We start from the raw sequence: 22,807 nt of genomic DNA on the forward strand, positions 1-22,807 counted from the left end.
GTGTGTGTGTGTGTGTGTGTGTGTGTGTGTGTGTGTGTGTGTGTGTGTGTGTGTGTGTGTGTGAAGGATGTTATTATGCAGTCTTGGTCCCTAGTGAGACTGAGGAGGCAGAGAGAAGAATCAAACTCATTACTGAAACCAGGCCAACCTGTGTTAGGTGCTCTGCTTTCCCACACCCAGAGAATTAGCCACACAGAGATCCACCTCGTATTTCTCCTTCTCACTCACTCTCTCTCTTTGTATGCATGTGTGTGTGTATGCTTATACTTTTTCCCTTTTCTTCTTCTTTCTGTCTCCGTCCCTTTCCCTACCAACCCCACCCCTCCCCTCCACCCCCTCCCCCATTCCCCATTGCTGATGAGTGAAGGTACGTTTGAGGAATCTCACCGCTAGCTGAACCTGCTAAGATGAGATGAAACGCAGACGCGGAGCATCTTTCGATCACATTCTGTCTCACCGGTGGTCTGCCTCTTTCTTGTATCCCGCACCCAACCCGTCTTTCAATCTCTCTTTTCGAATAGCAAGAACGTCAGTGACTGCCGCCCGTTCCTCGTCATATAAAAAGCTTTATCATGCGCTTCACCCTCTCCACAACACGCGAAATACCGCCAAGCCGCTCAGCTGCATAAAGAGGGGGACTGAAGAGCCTCATGTTTGTCTTACAGAAACAGAGAGCGAATGGGATAATGAGGTAGACTGGGGAGGAGAGACAAAGAAAAAGAGGACGTGACATTGTTTTGCTGCAAGACTGGCCGTCGTTCATCAGTCTGCGAGCAGCGTGGTGTCCTCCATCTCACTCTCCCCAGTTATTTTTACCAAAGTGCTGCTGCTTTGATCAAGCCGACATCACAGAGAAGGAGATGGGCATAAAGACATTGAGAGGGGGGTTAATATTGGAACACAATTGACGGCTTGTCACTTTTTAGCTCCCAGGCACCAACATCGCCAAGTAGTTAGTTAGAGAGCGTAAGATAGAGAGGGGGTAACACACACATACACTCACATATACACCTCCAAGAGCTTTTTGTGTGCTAAATAAATAACAACCACTGATGTAAATTGGTGTTTCCTGTAGTGTGCGGCTGCTCCCGGGATGTATTTTTCATGTCGAGGCATTTTAGAGTGGTTTCGGAGCGCAGCATGTACAACTAATGAATTTAACCCCCCGAAACTGAGTGTAAACTCACACAAATGCACAGTTTCGCTCTCATGCGCACATGCTCACTGGGAAGGGAGTCAACCATTTACCTGACCACAGGTGAGCCACGTACCAGGCGGCTGATTGCCACCCACGTCTTCCTCTCCACACAACTGTTCTCCACCCACCGGGATCCAAGGGGAGGCGCCAGGGGCAACATTAGGCTGTAATGGCAAACTATCAGAGACATTGAGGGTGCGGGAAGCTCACTGCTGGTCGACTGATCTCCGGCGTTTCACTGACAAGGCCTCACATGTTCACTAGATTTGTTTTATTGGGTGTTTTTTTTTGTTCTGTTTGCTCGTGGTAAACACTCACCTCTTGTAACAGGCAGCTACTGCCTCTGTCACACGAGGCTGTCAACACAACATTCAACCTGCACCATAATCCACATCACACTGAGCTGCACAGCATACAGATACACACACACACATGCATGCGAGATGTACTGTATGTATGAGCGAAATAGATGTACTCAGAGGCAGCTTAAATGCATATAAGGGCTGTTAAAGCTGTGTTTATGGGAGGCATTTGCATAGTGTTCACAGCGCGTTCTGTTTCCCATACACACACAGGCGCAAGCACACACTCCTAAGAGGCACTTCTCTACCACAAACACTCTCAATACGCCTTCCTGACTTTAAAAAAAATGAAAGAAGCTTGATTGAGGCAAAACAAGAAAGGCTGTTTTTTTTCCATATTTCCTGTTTCAATAATTAATATGCATGAGTTTTATGGCCGCTTAAGATGCGATCAATTATTCATTAACAGCATGTTAATTGCATCCACAGTCGTGAATATTTAACCAAACACTAAATCAATGAGGTCGAATGAGCAGCAATATGGACACTTTATAAGCTTTGCCAAAAAATTAGGTTAGGCTTTAATGAAAAACAGGAGAGAACAGATTGAAAAGGGACAAAAAAATGTGAAGAACCAGCTTCACAAAAGGAAGGGAAGTTTGTGTTAGAAAGCAAACAACTGGAATAAATGCATGATCGTTGTAATATTATAGTCAGTAACTCTTAGCCTTTTCTCCCGTTTTGTCTCTTTTTTTTCTAATCTCCTTTTTTAAATGGAGAGGATGTAATCTCTTCATCTTTGCCCACTGTAGCCAGCCTTTTTTTCACTCTCAAAGACTCCAGACTCCTTTGTCCTGGATCTTTGTGTGCTCGTGTGTGTGTGTGTGTGTGTGTGTATGTGTGTGTGTGTCTGCGTGTCACAGCGGTGTCTGGACAGTGACATTTCTCTGCTTGGATAACCATCGCGCCCTCTGTCCCTCTGTCCGTCCAGCCATGACGCAGGGTAATGTCACCTGTCAGTCTCAAACTCCTACTTACAACCGCTGTCCCCCACCCCTCCTCAACTCTCCCCCCACTCCATCCGCATGGAACTTCACCACCCGTACACCACCTTCTCACTGCGACCCTAACTGCCCCTTCCCTGGACCTCACCTGGGGTACAAAGCCCTCACCATCTTCCTTTTCCTGCTCCTTTTGTCCTCTTCTCCACTACCTCATATGACTCCATATCCTCTTGGTCTTTCATTGCACATATCCAAATGGCAACCCCACCCCTTTATTCCCCCTTATTTGCCCCCCTAGGACCCCAAAATATGGCATAGGAAGACAGCACATATAGCACTAGTCAAAGTCAGCAAAGTCAGGGGGGTGGGAAGTTGACTTTTTGACTGGGCCCAGTTGCATTCTGCGCCTGTTTTCAATTATTCTCCTGGCACTGGCAGGGTGGAGGTTTATGTATTATATGGGAATGTAATTGACTATAACTGCCCTCTTAACATTAACCAGGTGTACTAGCTGAGTGTGTGAGATTAGGCCCCGGGACTTGGCTGTTATGGAGTGTTGGCCTGTCTGTGAGGTTGTGTTGTTGTTGATGTATTTATATCCTACTCCTGTGCGGTGCCGCCCATTACCACCGCATTTAGATGTGCCTTTCCCCGACTCTGTGCGCATTTCTGTGCATGCCTGTGCTTATGCGTGCATGCACTAAGCTCCCGCTTGCTCCTTTTTGTGCAACTTCCATCATGCATCTGCCTGTGTGCGTGTAAGAGTGAGAGAGAAAGTAAAGAAAGAGGCAGGATACAGATACAGCCTGCTTCAAGGGGGGCCTGACTTTACAAGGACAAAGTCAAAATGGGCCCATTCACAAGGCTGACATGCTGTGATTTGTATGTATAGTGGTGTGCAGCCTGCAGGGCACTAGCCCAGGGGCTATCACAGACACCCAGACCAGTACACCAGCAGGGGGAGGTGATGGAGGCGAATCGAGATTGTGTGTGTGTGTGTGTGTGTGCATCAGTGTTTGTGTAAAGAAAGAAGGGTGTGTGATGGAAAAAAAAGAAGCATCAACAGGCTGTCAATCAAGCCCTAGCCACAGCTTGTCACTCCTCGATAGAGCTCATCCGGGGGAGAATGGGAGTCCCTGGGACCCCGAGAGGAGAAAGGAGCAGGTGCTGGAGGGAGGGCGGAGGCAGCAGGGAGGAGGTGACTGTCTGCCTGTCTCAGTGACTCAAGCTTGATTTGATATTTGATACCGAGCATGTGGCATTTGAATGCAAATCTATTTTGATTGTCTCACCGTCTGATAGGGTTAAAAGGAATCTATAGGGGATATGCATGCGTGCATGTGTATCAGAGGGCCGGCTGGAGACATTCACATGCACAATATAAAAAAGAGAATTATTCAGATGGATTATATTACTGACCATTTTGCCTGCATCAAGCAATCCCCCGTCTGCTCTCAAAGTGATATACAGATATTTAATAGAATAAATTCAAAAGGTAAAAAGGTCAGAGGTCACACAAATGGGCCATGTAGTCATCATCGCCTCCTTGATGTTATAGCAGAACTGAAAAAACTCAACTGTGTGCACACACATGATGTGCACATGTACATCTGAAAATCTGAGCCCGTGCAGGATAATTATTTTTCCTGTATGCACGTGGAGGATTGTGTTTAAAAGCAAGCATGCCAAGTAGGTAGACAGACGGACAGATAGATCGATGGATAAAGTCGGTATTACTGCAGTATGGAAATCTGAGGCTCAGTTCCCCTCCCAATTAGAGTAGTGACTTCTGAAATGCCATAATACCCATTAATTAGCAGGCTGCTATTTTCTCAGTGATTTGGCTAATTAGTCTGCGAGGCTCTACACTATCTGGACCATTATTATTGGGCTGAAGCCATGCAAGCACACTCGCGTGCACGCCCGCGTTCAAGTTGGTGCACAAACACGAGCGTACTCACCATGTACCTTACAACTGGAAGCACAGTCGAGACTAATTTAAGTGGCATCATTATTTGCTTGCGGGACAGCATGAAAGAGTTTCAGCTGAAGAATGGTTTGATGAAGAGGCAGACACACACACACACACACAAACACGCACATTGCCCTCATCGTTAGCTATATGGTCTTCGTAACATGGTACTGATACTGGCAAAAGCCCATCCTACTGTTAGAAACATAAGGAAAGCTTTTCAGCCCTCTGTAATGACTTGGCATGTATGTGTGTGTGAGAAAGAGTGTGTGTGCAGCTCTCTCTCTCTCTCTCTCTCTCTGCTTCGACAGTCCATCAGTGTCTCCCACCGGACAGACAGGCCACTGACACAGCACCACAAGGCCAGGAAACCTCTTCAATCACTCCCTCACTTTTCCTTCTCTGTCAGGCAGCAGAAAGACGTGATTGATCTGTTGTTTCATCACCACCATGATAAAAGAAAGAAGTTGCTCTTCTTTCAGTGTGTGTGTTTGTGTGTGGCATCCACCTTCTTAAAACTTTATTAATCATCTTCATCAATAACACAGCCCTAACATTGGTCATCTTATACTTCGCATGTGTATGTACGTGTGTTTGCACGCACGTGTGAGTGTATGCTCGCACCCCTTGCAGCCCGGTGAACTTCATAAGTGTCCCATCACCACTTTAATCAAATTACTTATGAACCAAAATTGACAGTTTTCATTAATTATAAAGGATTATTCTAATTGCGATTCAAATTTATTCATTTAGAACAGACGGCATTCAGTAATGTTTCAGGAAATTTGCATATTAAATGGAGAGGGTAGGCGATTAGCTATGCTAATGTATGCATGATTCCTTATTTTGTGATTGGTGGGCCATATGTAGCAGGCTGGGGGTGTGCAGGTGAGGAGTCTAGAAGGAGCTGTAATATGTTTGATAAACACAGAAGGATGCAAGGCCAAAACATACACGTGCACACGTATTTGCACACACACACACACACATCTGTGTTCAGTATCAGTCTCCCTCCGTCACACACTCTTTCTCTGTCTTGCATTTTCTCGGTCTCACCCCGCTCCCTGTTTCCACATTCCTCCCTCAAGACCCATTGGAGGAAACAACTTTTCACCCGAGAACAAACATGGCACACTAATTATGTTTCTGATTTCTGATCCTGCTGCATTTAGAAACATAACCTTGAGCCTGTGTACAGTCACAGTCACAGTTATGATTTAATGTGGTGTTTAAATGGAACAAAAAGAAAGAACTTTTGCGAGCGGCACATTCATCCCCACAATGTATGGGGCCGGTCCAGGGTTGACACAGTGCTCTTTATCAAGCTATATATAGTCGATGCATTATGCATTAAGTTTAACATGTGCTTAAATCAACAGTATTCAATATGAATGCATCAGTCTTTAAGTAAGGCAGAGGGGAGAACAGTTAAGGTAAATGACTGCACGGGGAGGTACACAAAGCAGGCTGAAGGGCCCGGTCTCACACACACGTACACACACACACGTGCGCGCATGCATGCATGCGGTCACACACACCCTTCGGCTGTGTGGCGGTGTCAACCCAGGCTGATGACAGGGCCATTATTCACTGGTCAGTCCCACGAGGGCAAGGTTTGGGCTGGACAGCGTAGCAGCGCGTCCCAGCATGGCAGGACAGCGGTGAGGTGAGAGGGACCAGGACCCTTCATTACTCCCGTGGTTGGGGGCCTGGAGCCTCTCTTTCTCTCTTTGTCTCTGTCTCCATCAGATTAATGGGCCAGGCCCGACAGAGGAAGTGTTTCAATCAGTGCCGCCTGCCAAGATTGTCCATCACCTAGACAGCCTGCTATTCATCATGGCTTTGATACACAGATGCACATACACACACACATGCACAGATGTTTATTTGGTTGCATTTTTCTGTGGGTGGTTGTGGCGTAAAGCCAGCCCACAGGTAGCGATCTTATCCGGCTACAAGTTGTCGAACCGGGCGCTCTTTTCTCCGTCATCAGGAAGGCTCTCATTTCCTTGTGTCAAAGCGCTCGGCGCACAACTTCTCAGCTGAATTTTGAATGATCTTTTTCGGATGAAATGGATGAAACACAATTGGTTAAGTGTCTCTGGGACTTCTGTCCCCAAGCTGGGACTTGAGTTCCGGATCCAGGGGGAAGCGAGGAGAGATCTTTCCCCAAGCAGAGCCTCTCCCCGAGCGGCAAAGGCACAGCGTGGATCCCCCCACGCTCCCTGACCCGTCGTCTCCCTCCTCCTGGGTCCATTTGTTCTGAGAAATATTTAACGACAGGGCAAATTCAACCGGCATGACGTGCACACACATCGAGCAGATAAAGAGGAGGATGGGACGATGCGTGGAGTGAGCTCGAAATGAATTTTTCAGCGCAGTGAGATGTTCTATTTGAATAAATCATGACACTTAAGATAGACATGAGGGCAGTATAGAGGTGCCCACCACTACTTTGAGGAGTAGCACTCCAAAGGAATGAAGTGCGTGTTTGGGAACGAGACAGAGAAAAATGGCCTCTCTTTGTCCATTTACTTCAAAGTTTTTGTGTTCAGTATTATTTTTTTTACATATTTAGTTAAATATTTTCTCTTTTTAGTCAAGTCACATCACTTTATCTTGCACCGGGTGTTTCTGTCACTGTCTATCTAAAGTGGGCCATTGCAGACTATTACAGGCTGGTGTCCGAGACTGAGGGCCAGGCCCAGAGACAGACCTGGTTCTGGATTATTAATGTCCCCCCAACCCCGTGGAGCCAGGCCGCCTCCTCCACCCAGTGCCACCCCCCCTTCCTCTGCACTACACCCCTGGGGTCAGCCTGCATGGCTCCTGGTGCAAGGCCCCCCTCATAAATCTCCCTAAATTAGTGTGTGTATGTGTGCACGCGCGCGCGTGTGTGTGCCTCCATGCTTAAACATATACTGCAGGCAGGGAGACAGGTCACCACAAAAACAAGCCAGTCAGGCTCTCGGTTGAAGTGTCAGTGATGCATGGCGGAAAGAGTGCAAGAAAGAGTTGCAGAGGAAAGAAAGAAAATGAGAAATGAAACACGAGGGGAGGAAAAGAAAATATACAAAACAGGAGTTGAAGAAGATATTTGATTCCGTGAGAGCGCCGGACTTCGCTTTTAGTTTGGTCGCCTATTTATTGCTCCTTTAATATTTTTTTCTTGTTTTTTTGTGCTGTAACATTATATTTGCTTACAAATATTTACACTTAATTTGAATCTGCCTCTGACTTCATTAGGATTGATTTCCTGAGCAAATCTTAATTCTTAATTGCTGAAGTGCAGGAACTTCCATCCTTCTACCTGCCTAGATTAGTTCAACATGTCCCACGGTGGTAACAGGCATGGGGAAGTGCTGTTGTGTCACTTAGTTAACCCCGGAGACAAATGGCTCCCCTCCGGAGCACAGTGAATTACACACCTCATGAAGCATATTAGGAGCCAGACACAGGGGCTTTTCTTCTGGAGATGATCTGTACAGCAGAAATGGATGGAGGGAGAGGAGAGGGCTGAGTTATGGTATCACCCGCAGCCATTTTTACAGCGCATCAGCATCAGAACAAAACAGAGAGAGAGAGAGAGAGAGCAGCATGAGGAGGGGCGAGGGAGAAAGAAATGGCAGAGAGATGTCCAACAAAAGGTGGAAAAGATAAATAAACCAAAGCTGCGGAGGAAGATAAAAAACCCAGAGTTCCAAAGTTATCTGTGTTAGATTTGACAAGGAAAACAACTCTTTACCTCATTTGTGGCTAATGTGGCAAAATTATTAGAAAATATAACAGCATTGTCCCTCGGAGGCTTCATTGCTGTTAGCTAATCACTTAGACAATCTTTATCACCACAGTAATAATATTTAGATGCTACAGGGATTACTTAAAAGTTGTGTTATAATTGCTTTTCCTTGTTTTGTTTTTTATGGGCAGAGGGTGAGTTTGTGTTTAATTGCTCCAAAGTGACAAATAATGCCCCTTATGATATGATGAAAGTGTGAGATCATTAAATTACTACGCCGACTGGCTGCGTGTGTTTATTCGTTCAGGGTTTTTTTTTTCTGCTTTTACAAATTTATGCCATGAGGCTTCAAGAGGCCAAGCAGTTATTTTCACAAATTCACTTCCACAGCCATTTCTAGATTTGGAGGGGGGGTAATTACGTGAAAGCAAAATGGTTTTATTTCATTTAATCCAGCCGGCGCAGCAATTTGCACTGGTAATATTTGTAGCTGTGGAGTCTGCACAGTAAAACAGCTGAAAACCACAAGAGTTTCAAATACAAACAAGGTAGAGGGAGGCTGTAATCGAAGCACGACCGTGCGCGGGAGACAAGGGTGCGTGTAAAGCAACTGAAAATTGATGTCTTCAGAGAAGATGCTGTTTTATTTTTACATTTACTATGTGTAAGACTTAAAAAACATCATATGCTGGCCTGAGGAATATAAATACAGAAGTAAGGAGGCAAAATCCCCAAACACACACACAAATAAGTTGTCAGGTTATCCAAGTGCTTTTCGGCGTTCGGCTTATTCGTTTCATTATTTTCTATAAATCTTATACAACTACATTCCCCTACGTCTCCCTATAGTAAAAAAAAGTAAAGAATTAAAGATACTGACTTTGGTAGGACTGACTCTGTAGGTCCTGAGCCTGATAAGATGTAATGTGACCATGATTATTTTGCTTGGTGTTCCCATTTTCTTGGACCAAACTACTCTCACACGCCGCCATGTGCATGGAGAGAGTGAGAAGCAACAATTGTTAAACATCAAATGGGTCCCCTATTGATCAAAAGCAAAGAAAACAGTATAATAGGGAGCTGAATCGAGCAAATGAGAGAATTACAGGCTATCTGTCCATATTTACCGGTCAGCTGTCAATCAGATTATCCATAAATCCGTATGGTAATCTCCTTGCTAATGCATATCCACCCCCCACTCCTACAGCACACACCCACACTCTGTTGATCCATGTAAATGTGTGCCAGTGGTGATTCCAGTCCCCTCGGCTCTCCCTGGGAGACGAGATGGAGCACAGAGGAACCAGCTCGCTGCAGTTTTGTAATGTTTCCACACGGCTGACTCGAGACACCTTAAGTCATGTAAATAATGAATCAGATGATGCGCGGTTGTGGGAGATCCGCATGCTGACATATAGAGCAGCATATGAGGCGTGCTGACTTTCTCTCGCTGTGTTTCAGGAGCAACCCAACCCCCTCCTCCAAACTCTAATATTTAACCCTCTGATTTAGTCACCTCTGACTCGGCTGACCCTAACTTTTCTCCTTCCACTTATCCATCATCTATCTGTCATGAATAGCGGAGCAAGAGGAGGAGGAGGAGGGCAGTTGAAGAAAGTGTAGAATCGATGAATTAAACAGGAGGCGCAGCTAGGAAGGTGGAGTATGTTGGACAAGTGGAGGTAGGCCACAGCTGTCTGTGAGGCTGCTCCCTGACCTCGAGGAGACAAGAAAGTTGGGAGACCCTCAGTCTGTGGGGTCTAACAGCCACTGTAAAAAAAAAAAAGGGGGGGGGGGACTCCATCTCTCTGCTTCATGAATTATTGAGATATTGGCCTACAGCTTCTAAAATATACAGGAGGGTGGTCTGTCTCTCCTTTCAGATTTCACATACTGTCTACTCGTCTCTCTGTCTATGTTTCTATCAGTTTCTCCTCTCACTTTCTGCCTCCTCTGTTTTTTCCCCTCTTTTTCTCCCCTCCCCTTCTCATTTCGATTTGGCCGCTCGAGCCAGCGAGACTGTAAATCAGAGCACAAACAAAGCCAAAGAATAAAACAGAGCATCAGAGAAAGACAGTTTGTTATTGAGAGCATATAAGAGTCTTTTTTTCTTCTTCTTCTTTTGCTTCAAGAGGAGCATCTACCACTAACCAGCTGTCACGCATTTAAAAGTTGTCAGGGATAAATTCACGAGTTCTTGTGTTACATCAGATGCTTATAATGCACACAGCAGTAGGCTGGCCCTTGGAATGAGACATAACTCCAGCTTGTCCATTTATCTTCTTTGCTCCTTTCTCTCTCTCTTTTTTTTTCGTATCCCTAGATGAAGCAATTGTCCAAGGCACGCTGCTACTTACAGTGTTTCTCTTGACATGTTTCTGTATGTGTGTCTGTGTGTGCCCGCGCGTGTGTGTGTGTGTGTGTGATGCGCTCACTCGTGCATGATTATATCTGAGGCGGTTGGCTCCAAACGCGCTGCCCAGTGCAGAATCCTAGCCATAACAAATGAACAGAGGGGAGAAAATAAGACATATGAAAGAAAAGCTGAGCAAAGGAGTGATTCTCTCACTGGCTGGTCGAGATCTGTATTGTAAGCAGTTTCAGCTGTCAGCACTTCTTTGAGCTACCTCAAAGGGAAGTGTGGGGGGATTGGGGCGGGGGGGTCGGTGGTGGTGGCGTGTGTTGTAGTTTCATTTTTCCCCTTTTGAGGGTTCCTGTTTATTTGTACACGGCGCTGTTTATTTTCGCGGCTCATTTGATTTCGGTGTTTTTTGTGTGTTTTCGTTGTTGTTGTTGTTTTTTAAGACAGACAGACAGCGCAGAAGGGAGAGTGACGAGACGTACAGTGGTGTAGGTTCAGTTAAAGAAGAAGTTGTCAGGCTTCGAGTCTTGAGGTGGGGCTAGGGAATAAATTGTCAGCCGTCCCCCTTCCTGCTTTTCAGCCCACCCCCACAACTCTCCCCTTTACTCCTCCGACCCTCCCTCTCTCCCCCGTTCTCCTTCCCCTCCCTCCCTCCTTCATTAAGTATTGATGCGGGTAGCCATACTTGCCATCTCAGCCTATTAATAATGCATGGCAGGTGCTGTTGATGTGGTCTCTCACACTGAGATTGAGAGAGGCAGGAATGACAACACTATGCTGCAGAGTAGCTACAGCACAACCTCCGTCACACGGCTGTGCAGCTGTGGGGGGTGGGGGGTGGGGGGTTCTGCGTCTGCCCTGGTGAGTTTATGGCAAGCTGTGACAGCAGCTCCAAGAGATGGATATACAAGGTAGCATCTTACTCAATATCCCGGAGCTGTTTTTACATAGAAAAGTGCCTTTGTCATAAACAACTGATGGATGATGGTGGGATAGTGTATGAGCCTTGTCTGCCACTGCTCTTTTATTTGTTTTATTTGTGTTGTGTGTTTTATTGAAGGGAGCTCGCACTGTTTCAGTGACTCACAGGTGCTGTTGCAACAGCTCATTCGGTTCTCTTGCTGTTTGTTTCTCTTGCACGTGCAGGTTCTTCCTCAAGTTCTTCCTGAAGTGTAACCAGAACTGCCTGAAGAATGCAGGGAACCCTCGAGACATGAGGCGTTTTCAGGTGATACATAACTGTCTGAATGCCTAGCTCAGTGTTTATAGTGGACAGGAGTAACACTTCTGTCTGTTTCTTCTTCTTCTTCTTTCTTTTAAGGCTACACACACAACCACAGCAGAATCTCCTTCCCTTCAAAGAATAACAGAAAGAATTCAAAAGATCTCTTTCTAGTAAAAATGTCCAGAAGCCACAGAGCATAAATGTTCAAAAGTTACAAAAGAATTAATAAACAAATGTCCTGAGGTCTCAGAGAAAAGCATCACAACAAAAGAACGTTCAGTTCTAAACCCACATATGAAAACGCCACAAACAAAGCTGCAAAATGCCTCATGAAACGATAAGTAGATGTGAACCCGTTAGGAATGATAAACCCAGCTTTCTATTTGAAAGCTCTTCAAAGCATCTTTCTGCTCTTTGCTTTGACAACTCTACAGTTTTGGATGACTCCTACTGCTCTCACAGCTTTGTTTTTGGTGGCAGCCACTGGCTCCTTTAAGGGAAAAAGCTCTGAGAATCCACTGTGCACACACTTCCTGTTCCTTCTGGAAGAAAGGCTCGCCACTGGCAGCCATCTTGGCAACAAATTTGGTGGTTATTTTGAAGCCCCTCTCTAAGTGAATGAGGAAATAGCAATAACTTTAATTTCAAAGGGACATAAGTGTTGCATGTGTAGAATCACCAGTGAATCAGAATCGATTTTTAAAAGTTTTCCTAACAAGTTACACTTTAACTCTTCATGTTATAATAAAAATACAAAATACTTTGCATGTGCATTTGTGCATCTAAACTGGCTAATAGATGTCCAGATGTGAACAACCCCCATATATGCATTCAAGGAATTCTCCTATGAATTTCTATTACGGATCATTGGTGTCATGTGTCCAGTGCAGAGAGCTGCTGGCAAAGGTAGAGAGGTATTTAGCAGCTAAAGAGCACGCCATTTCTCTCAGAGGTTGGTGGAGACCAAACCATAGCTAAAAGGAGAGTGCTCTACATCTACAGGATGTGTAAGTAGGCAAATGTAGGCTATGGTTTGCTAATACATCACCAACACATACTGTGTGTTCCCAGCTATTTTCTTAAGTGACCAAAGTGGGTTTTTTTTTTTTTACTAAACAAGCACCACAGATATGGTAAAGCAAGCAAAATAATGTCAAATTAACCCCTCTGGGACAACAAATAATGGAAGTAAAACTTAAAAAGTGTAAAACATACTGTTCATTAAAAGAAAACAAGTCCTAAAAGCCATGAACGTGTGAGACTATACGAGTAAATATTATAATGTAAATAGGAGTATTTGTTAAACGTGGGTTAAAGATTATGTAATGTGTGTAAGCGTGTGTGTGTGTGGGTGGGAGTGAATCTCAGGGTACACGTATGTATAGCGCAGGTGACTGGCAGGTCATGTGAAAGTAAGATATTGCTGTCATTCATTAGACAGGAAGGAGCAGTAGGGTCATCTAAGTTTATATTACTTCCTACTCACGTTCAAGCATAAAACTTGACTTACTTATATACAGATGATTAATATATTTGGGTTTTTTAATATTCATACATGTCAGTTGTGCTTTATTCTTTTACATGTTTAAAATAAATGTATATACTTTACAAAAATAGTGATTCATATGTTAAAACCCATTTATTCCTAGAAAATATATCAACCAGTCTTCATGAAGTGTTTGGTAAGTTGTAGATATAACAAAAGAAGTATAAACATGTTTACTTCAGTGTGAAAGTAAGTTAATCCACATAGCATTTTGCAAGAACTCCTAATGCTTGTCCGGCGTAATCACGACAGCGTTCAATTACTGAAGATTTGTAAGCAGCCACAACAGGGTGCTGGTTGTTGTTTTTAACACCTTGTTTCTCACTTTCTTTTGGTTTTCCTTTCTCTCAGGTGGTTGTGTCGACTACGGTGAGCGTGGAGGGTCACGTTCTGGCCGTCTCCGACAACATGTTTGTGCACAATAACTCAAAACACGGGCGCCGAGCTCGGAGGCTGGACCCGTCAGAAGGAACGCCATCCTACCTGGAACACGGTATTTAAAGCGAGAACAAAACACCTCGGCTCTCTTCCCCATCTTTCTTTGTCTCCTTCACTTTATTTCTCTCTCTATGACTCCACTCCTCTCCCTCCCTCTCTCAACCCCTTCCCCCCTGTCTGGCTCCACACTCAACCCTTCCTCTGTCTCCCACTCCACTCCCCTCCAACCTCCTTTCTTTCTTATCTCTCTCCTGTTTCCTCCTGGATTCTCACTTTCCTCTCTTGTAGGGTTTCTAACTCGAGCTAAGAGAGGAGTGAGTGGTAGCTAGTGAGTCTCTTGTCTCTCCCTTGTGGCTTGCTCCCCTCAGGTCTCTGCCTCTGGGCCTTCTACTCTGCCTCGCATAAGCACTATGTGTCTTATGAGGTCTGTTCTGCTTAAAGCCAACACTGGCTTTATTTCCTCGGAGACCTGCTTTTATCCTCCAGCCCTCCATCACTCCCCATCCCTCAGGTTTTCAAACACACCCATACACATACTGAAAAGCCCCTTGCACACACATACATACACACCCCCGCATGCACAGTCAAACCCAAACCTTTAATACTTCATAATGACATGTGCACATGATTTAGGAGCCTGCACTGATTCCCAAGTCCCTAATCCAGTTATTTTCTCATTTCGATTTCCCAGACATTGAATAAGAGAAACATATTTTTTTTTTCTTTGAGGAAAGTCAACCTCAGGGATGATAATGACAAAAAAATAAGCGGGGATTTACATGATGGCCTATAGTAGATTGCATTAAGATTGAATGTTATGGTTAAGTCTTTCTAATGACTATTCTCCAGAGGCAAGGTGGACCACTTGTCCCTGCGACTGGTCTCACAGATGATTAGAAAAGTTCACAAAGATGAGACATATTGGAGACGTCAGCGAGGCTTGGATCTTGCACATAAAGAAGAGTCCACACAGGACACCAACAGATGTTTCTCGTGTCGTAGAGATTTGTTTGGGAATTTCTTCCCCTCTGATTTTCAGTTTCAGTGATGGGAGTTAAAAAGGAGGAACAAGAGGAGTAAAAGGAACAGAACAGGTTACAGGGAGAAATGTAAATGTGATGAAAGAATGGGGGGAAAGTGCCCAACAGTGTAAAGAATAGAGAAATAATTTTTTTCATTAAAAAGAGGACAGTAGTTTCCCATTCCCCCCCACCCCCCTTTCTGGTGTGGGTTCAGTTTGTGTGCAGGATGCGCAACTTTGGGGCCCATTTCAGGCGGTAATAGATGAGCAGTGCATAGAGTTGAACAGATGGCACCGAGGAACACCCCAAAGTATAATCCTATCACATGGATTCACGTTCCACCATCTGGTTAATCCACACACACACAGATACACACATAAACACACACATGCACATCGAGCGCACATAATATCAGCGGCTGTGAAAAGGAGGCATCTTAGGCCATGATTACGGCCACAGATTGCTGCTTGGTGAACGCTGATCTCTGCAGGCGTATCGGGGGGCTAAATATCATTCCAGCTTGTTGGGGAGGATCAACAGAACAGGGAGTCAGGCAAAGAGCAAAGGCTAGGCTGCAGGGAAAAAAGTCAGCCTAGTCTAAAGTGGATTATGCCGCTTTACAGAATTACAGCATGTCTGACAAGCTGCATATCTGTTAAGGAGAGGAGATTTAGCTTGTATAAACATGTATTTTCCCAATGCTGTTCTTTTCTTCAATCACACCCAGCAATCATAACACCAAGAGATAAGGTCAAAAAGCACACTGAATGGCAGTTATTGAAAATGCTGCTTATTGTTGTGGTCCCACGTACTTTGTCCCATAAGATGCGAAGAATATGCTTAGAAGGAAAACACTGGGAGCTTAGAAAAACCCATTACAAATGTACCGGGCAGAAGCTGGAAGGAGTCCATGTGGTCGTGCTCTGAGACACTGGCTACTACACAGATATATGAAACAGGCAGCTGAGCAAGAGCTAAGTGTTTGGCTAATGAAGGCAGTGTATTCAGAGGGCAGAGCTACTGTTGGCTCTGCTGTGTTCCCCGGTCGCATGGCCTTTGATCAGACACTGAGCACACCTGACATTTACACGCCCGCACGCTTTGCCACGTGTCATAAAACAAGTGCACCGCCGCTGCCCTCACACGCGGGGCAGGGGTGATGTTTAATAACGGGGCGAATATAATCACTCTGATTAGTATTCCTCACTCGCCCCCCGACCCCTGGGAGAGAGGCGATAGGTGATATATGTGTATGTGTGTGTGCATGTGTGTTAAAGAGAAGGAGAGATGGAAAGTAGAGAGGACTATGCATGCTGCCAATAGCAAAAGACCTTCTAGGCTTTCATTAGGATAGCAGCTAATCTGTTTTTTGTTTTTTTGTTTTTTTTTCCAGCAACCCCCAGCATCAAAGCCATCAGCCCTAGTGAAGGCTGGACCACAGGGGGCGCAACAGTCATCATCATCGGGGACAACTTCTTTGACGGCCTACAGGTCATCTTTGGGACAATGCTGGTCTGGAGTGAGGTTAGTCACAATTTAGTCATATTTGTGTTGTTTTGTTTGTTTTATTTTTATTGGCTTGGTACACTTCTTATATAGCCAGTGTGGGCAAACAGTCTTTTAAATGCTTCATTTGGGAACCATTATTTTTACATTAGATTAAATACATAATTGTGATTTAAAAGTGCCCAAAAGTTTTGCAAAAAAACTTGTAACACTGTAGCATCACACTTTTGATAATGTTGTAATTATTTTATGGACAAATAATATAATCAGATAAAACCTTGTTACCCACACTGCAAAAAATCAATATTACTAAACAGAGAGCAACCATCTGCAAATAGCCTTATTTAAATTCCACCAAAACTACATCAAATGTTGAAAATGAGGCATGTTAAGTTGTTTCCAGCATATGGAAAAGCTGGGCAAATACATAAATAAAAATCACCTGGTGGAAAACATGGATCAGTGTGTGACGCTGTTGTCGGATAAAAACCAGAACCCTTAAAAAACGATTTTCCTTTATTTGAACAGAACAAAGCATATGTCGTTGTTGAGTCATGTTCAGCAGTGCTGATCATCTGAAGTCCCGCATCAAGCGAGAACAGGACAACATTTGGCTTTCACAACTACTCGGTTCCCAAACACTTGCATCGTGTTGTTAAAAGAAAAGGTGATGCAACACATTGGTAAACATGTCCCTGTCCCAACTTTTCTAAAACGTGTTGCTGGTGTTAAAAAAATCTAAAATTTGAGATTTTTTTTCAACAAAGCAAAGTAAATCCTTTTAGTTCCAACAAATCATATCACATGTTTATGCAATTCCTACATTATTATAGGGTTTAAATGAATGGGAAAGCACAGCATTCTGTTTTTGTTTGCATTTCACACAAAGTACCAGCATTTTTGGAAATGCTTTTTAATTGAAATAGCAGTCATGATTAATAAATGATACTATAAGAAATAACTGTTTGCAGGGCTATAAATGCATATTAGAAATACTTAACAATCTCAATAGAAGCCTATTGTTGCATTTCTCTCTGTCAGCTCTCACTTCTGTCATATTGCTATTCACCTCTCTTCCTGTCTTTTAATACGGTGCTATCTTCCGTCTTGAAATATATTCACATCGTACAGTATGAATCCCTTTGTAAGGAGCATCTGCTACATGACTAAAATGTAAATGGAGTCTATGTGTGAAATTGAAGGTCAGTGAGCAGCGCAGCTAAACAGCTTTCTCTTTAGTAAAGGAATAATTCTATAAAAAGCTCCTATATTATCTCGCTGAGAGGTGAGTGGGGCCAAACAATGCTAGAATGAAAGCCTAGCTAAGTGAGCAATGAAAAGGACAGCTAGAACAACACACACACAGATGCACACATACATGCGCACATACACAAAGCGCTGGCAGCAGCAGTGATAGCTTTTGAGCACTGCTAGTTTTGAGTGCTCGTTCACTACAGCGTGCAGGAAACAAGCACTCAGCGAGGTCTCATCTGTGTTTTGTCTTGTTACCGTTTTCCTTCAAAGACCCTTCAGCGTGAACACACGTGCGTGGCGAGCGGGCTCATCAGCTGCACTAAGTGAGCCTGTTTAAGACACAATTGTGCTTTAATGTGACTAACGGCAGCTTCAGCTGACAGACACGGAGACAGGGGCAGGCGCATTATACATTAACTCGCATTGTTCAATAGGCGTACGCAGAGGAAAAGTGTGTTTTATTCATAAACAGATAACTGCTTTTGAACCCCTCTTACAGAGTCCATGTCAGCACTGATAACCATCCCAAGCCTCACAGTGACATTGCCTTAGGCTACGAGGCCACCTGAGGGCTCGTAGCCAAGCGCATCATTTTCAGGCCGATTATACAAAGAAAAAAAGTCAAAGCTGCAGAGGAAAGGTCCGAGATGAGCCGAGAATACACCCACCCCCACCGGTGCACATGTTTAGATATGAAGTATCATCACATTAATCTGCCTGGCCTTTCCGCTTTTCCTGTAGCTCATCACCCCCCATGCCATCCGCGTCCAGACTCCACCCAGACACATCCCCGGGGTGGTGGAAGTCACACTCTCCTACAAATCCAAACAGTTCTGCAAAGGCACACCTGGACGCTTCATCTACACAGGTACCTTTACACTAACATTTACCAATCTGCTGGCTTTTCTCCCAGTTTCTCTCAATTCTACATACAACTCATGTAGAATAAATTTACAGCTATAATCACATCAAAATCTTCACACGCTGACTTTAAGTTTTATAAAAATCTCACTTTATTGTTATATACATATACATATATATATATATATATATATATATATATTCCTAAAGTTTTGTCTTTCAGTTTATAAGCTGTCATTTCTCTGGACGGTTTCTGGTGAAAAATGTGCATGCTAAGCAACTTAAAATTCAATAACAGAACTCAATAATTCAGTGGAAAAAGCCTGCTGATCAGAGGAGGAAAAGCATTTGCCCTCTTTTATGAAGCAGGTGAAGGTCAGGAGGAGGATTAACCTTTTGATTGGTGGGATTATTGAGAATTGACCCTGTCGAAGACGCGATTCAGAAAGGAAGAGGTCCGTGTGGAGTGTGTGATATTTATTTATTTACTTACTTTATTTTTTTGATGGTCAGCACAGGGGCATGAATAGCTCGAGTGTTACATCAGAGCACGCTGGTGCAGAGTGAAAAAGGCGCCGCGAGAAGAGCGGCACAGAGAGAGTGAATGTGAAGCTGTGATTAACCAATGCAAGGCCACAGGTCCTCTGGGAGACTGTGAATCACATAAATCTGTCTGTAATCTCAACCACTGATAGACTTAGGCCATAAGCCCCGGCTGGAATTACCAACATTTGACAAAATCACAATTGAGAGAAAGCGCGCGTGCGTCACATTGCTAGCGTCTCCTGCATCTTGTGTGTTCCTATGCGTCACAGCTATGACTGTGTTTTGTGTTCTTGTGGGGAAGACTGCAATAGGATGCCTGTGTTTGTTTGCACGTAAGTGTGAACATAGTCCAAGCGCACACATGCACGCTGACAAGTAACTGCATTACTAAGACACAGGGCAGATGGGTGGGCAGCCTTTGCCATGCCAGAGCTGTCCAACAGCCCACACTCTGCCAAACCCATAGAGCTATGCGTGTGTGTGTTTGTATAAGTGTGTGTAGGTGTGCATATGTGTATACGCAGCCTTTTAATGTGCCAGACATGTGGCAACCGCATGCATAAACGCCCTATCGCTTCCTAGTCCTCCAATCTTTCACCTTGTCACATTCACTTATTCAAAACTCGGCTTCTTTGAACAAATTCATTCTTTCCCCGCTTTCTGTCCCTCCATGCTCGGCTTCCGTGGGGGCGCATAGAAGAATCTCAACAGGTGAGAGGTAGCAAGAGGTCATCCGCTGGGTGCCGAGCGCATGCGCCACGGTGCCGCGTGCCAAGAGCTGGCGGTGACAGAGTCAAGTGTGTCGAGGCACAGACCCCAGTTCTACTTTTCACACACTTCATTCCAGCCACCCCCGTGGGCAATTGTACGTCTCAAATATAGGTTTTTGTCATTTTACTTTCTCCCAGTGAGGAGGAAACCTGCTCACATTTAGCGGCGGGAAAAAAGAAAAAAAAAGAAGGGGAGGATGAGCAGGGCATTTGGAGCAGAAAAGCAATCGATGTGAGTGGAGAGAGAGAGAGGTGGATGAGAAAGAGGAGAGAAGAGAAAGATGGGAGCGAGGGATGGAGGATTACCATGGGCCATGTTGCCCTCCTGGGTCTGTTTGGCACCAGTTTGAGCCCAGTTGCCAGTGGGTACTAATCATGGAGGATTGGCAGCGCTGCATGGCAGCTGGCAGCCGGCACATACACACACATCAACACATCCCCACACTCACAGACATGCATATACTCCTATATTACATGTGCATGCGCGATCACACACACATGCACGCTCTGAATTACATTGGGGACAGCTGGCATTGCTAATCAACTTCTGCTGAGGAGAGGAAAGCGAGCAGCTCACAGACCTAATTAAGTCAACACATACCCGATACTGCTGCTACTGCTGCTTTGCAAACATACCCGACACACACACACAAACCTACCCACATAGCCCTACCTATAGGTTTATCCCCTCCGCCCTTCTCTGCATCATTATCGATACTCTAGAACCAGCCGCCACCAAAATGAAAAAAAAAGAAGAGACGGGAACTTTTGGTGCAGAGAAAATTCGAAGAGAAGCTATTACAGTAATGTGTCCTCTGCCGTCTCTGAGGACTCCTGTGCCATTAGACTTCAGAAAGCTCCAATTAGACTCATCAAAGGCAATTAAGCTATCCACTGATAAGAATAGAAGAATGTTTTTTTTAATTCCCTGCTCTTCCTCTGTCTTTTTATCCCCTTATCCCCCTTCTGTTCCTCTCTCTGCCCTCTGCCTTACCCACCTTTGGGGCTGAGAGCTTTCCCTAATCTCCCTCACTTTCCTCTGCTCTCTCTCCCTCTCTCTCATTATCAGGTCAACCCCCCCCACCCCCCCTGTACAAATGCATCTCCATGTTTGGTTGTGTATCACCTTTTACTAGATTGCTGTCTTTGTAACATTCATCAAGGAAGCTCTCTCTTTTCTTTTTGCCATGCAACATAAAATGATAATACCCAACCAGTGCGGCCTATGTGTGTGTACCTGTACTCATGTGTGTGTGTTTGTGCGACACAAGGATGCCGGCCATAGATTGGGGGAGTTGATGAATCACCCTTGTCGTTCAAAAGGCAATCCCTCCCTCCTCAGTATGCAGCCTTGTCTGCTTAGTGCTTCCACTACAGCTTCTGCTGATATTAAAAGGCTCTGCTGGCTCACATTAAGGCTGGCACCGCGCACGGTGACACGCATCCGCGCACGCACAAACATTAGGGGTAGTTTTTCAGCGCTCAGTGCAGATTAGGTGTGTAGGAAACATCACTCAGTTGCGGCAAAGAGGCGCGGGAACAGTGAGGGGGGGAGAAAAGACAAAAGTCAAGAGCAGAATTTAAACCAGCTGCTGCTGACATCTCTCTCCGTCTCTGCACGCCTGCCTGTGTGTTCCAAATTAGTTTTAGGACTGTCAGTTGTCTCTCATTTTATACAGTGCAGACACTGTATTGTAAAAGTGTGACACAGGTAAGTGCTGCAGTTTAAAGTTAGTGCTAGCTCTAATTAAACTGTCCCGAACTGTGGTGAAATCTGCTGGTGATGCACACTGAGAAGCACTGCTTTAATTACAAATCACCAGAGTGCTTTAAATTCCTAAGTATATGTGATCCTGGTTGTGTTGATATCATAATTTTGGAGACGCGTGCATGATAATCAGCGGGAAAATCTCCCGCACATGTTGCTGCATAAACAAACTTAACATTAACATAGACAGACGTAGTCTACATTCATATACACACGTGGATCACCGCACGCATGAGCACGTTCGCACATCACACAGATGCACGAATGTGGTGGCACGAAGTCATCTGGCAATAAAAGTGGGGTGCAGCCACGAGCTGGTCAATTACTTGTCTTGCTCCTGTTTGTGAATGCTGTCTTTTATTGAGCCTGGGCGGGATGCCTGCTGTTGATTAAAACGGCTGGTCTACAGCTGGAGACAAGGCCAGCTGAGATAGCTGCATACATTCCCGTTTACGGCACGCAGTCTTAACTGCGAGGAAATTCACACCTCTATTTGAGATTGAGATTAATTTTCTGCACCATGTGGCTTGTCTTGCCTCTTTAGCATGCTCCGTTCTTATTACGGGAGCATCTGCTCCATGATGATGATGTAAATGAATTTCGAATGTAGATTATTTTGTTCCCCGCCGAAATGAGCGGCGCTCACCGGAGGAAATGATTTCTCGTGTTTTCTTATATCTTAATTCAAGCGCACACTTTTCATCTGGATTTTTCAGAATTTGCATTCTCCCAGCGAGAAGCCATGCTGTCAGGTATTGTTAACTGTCGACATGCACTTTTTTTTTTTTGCAACAGATAATTAGAGCTTAGGTTGTAGTAGTATCCACACCTCCATTGATTTGTAGAATCTCTCTGCACACACACACACAAACACACACACACATTCTTTCCCTCCTTCCAGCCCTCTCTCAGGCTCAGCCTCTCCTCTCCTTTAGGAGCAAAAAGCTCTACTCATCTGTTTTCTGTGTATGAATTTCCAGCCATGCATTAGTCTCCCTGACATGTTCAAGCGATGCTTTATTTAGCTTGTCGGATTCTGCAAATAAACGCAATCTCAGGGTTTATGGAAAAATGGATAAAAATTAGATTGTAAGGTATTGATCTGGATTGTGAGTAGTTGGTGGGGGTGCTGTGCGTGTATGTGTGAGAGAGGTGGTGTTGGAGGTGGGGGGACGGGGAGCTCTCATGTGTGTGTGTGTGTGTGTGTGTGTGTGTGTGTGTGTGTGTGTGTGTGTGTGTGTGTGTGAGTGGGTGTGTGGGGGGGGTGAGCAGAAATGAAGCCGTAATTCAGGGC

The 22,807-nt window shown here is 44.7% G+C and overlaps 1 protein-coding gene across 4 annotated transcripts in view; it reads left to right on the forward strand.

The window, feature by feature from the left end:
• The window catches only part of ebf1a (EBF transcription factor 1a), a 64,984-nt gene that overhangs the window by 25,190 nt on the left and 16,987 nt on the right, over window positions 1–22,807 (forward strand). For all 4 annotated transcript variants that reach the window (XM_014331856.2, XM_005916437.3, XM_005916438.3 and 1 more), the window contains exons 7-10: window positions 11,724–11,805; window positions 13,700–13,841; window positions 16,202–16,332; window positions 18,310–18,436. In XM_014331856.2, the coding sequence (XP_014187342.1) occupies window positions 11,724–11,805; window positions 13,700–13,841; window positions 16,202–16,332; window positions 18,310–18,436 (482 nt within the window). The remainder of the gene's footprint in view (window positions 1–11,723; window positions 11,806–13,699; window positions 13,842–16,201; window positions 16,333–18,309; window positions 18,437–22,807) is intronic.

This window comes from Haplochromis burtoni, unplaced genomic scaffold, assembly GCF_018398535.1.
Source record: "Haplochromis burtoni strain Fernald_Lab_line unplaced genomic scaffold, NCSU_Asbu1 Contig_19, whole genome shotgun sequence".
Lineage (NCBI taxonomy): Eukaryota > Metazoa > Chordata > Actinopteri > Cichliformes > Cichlidae > Haplochromis > Haplochromis burtoni.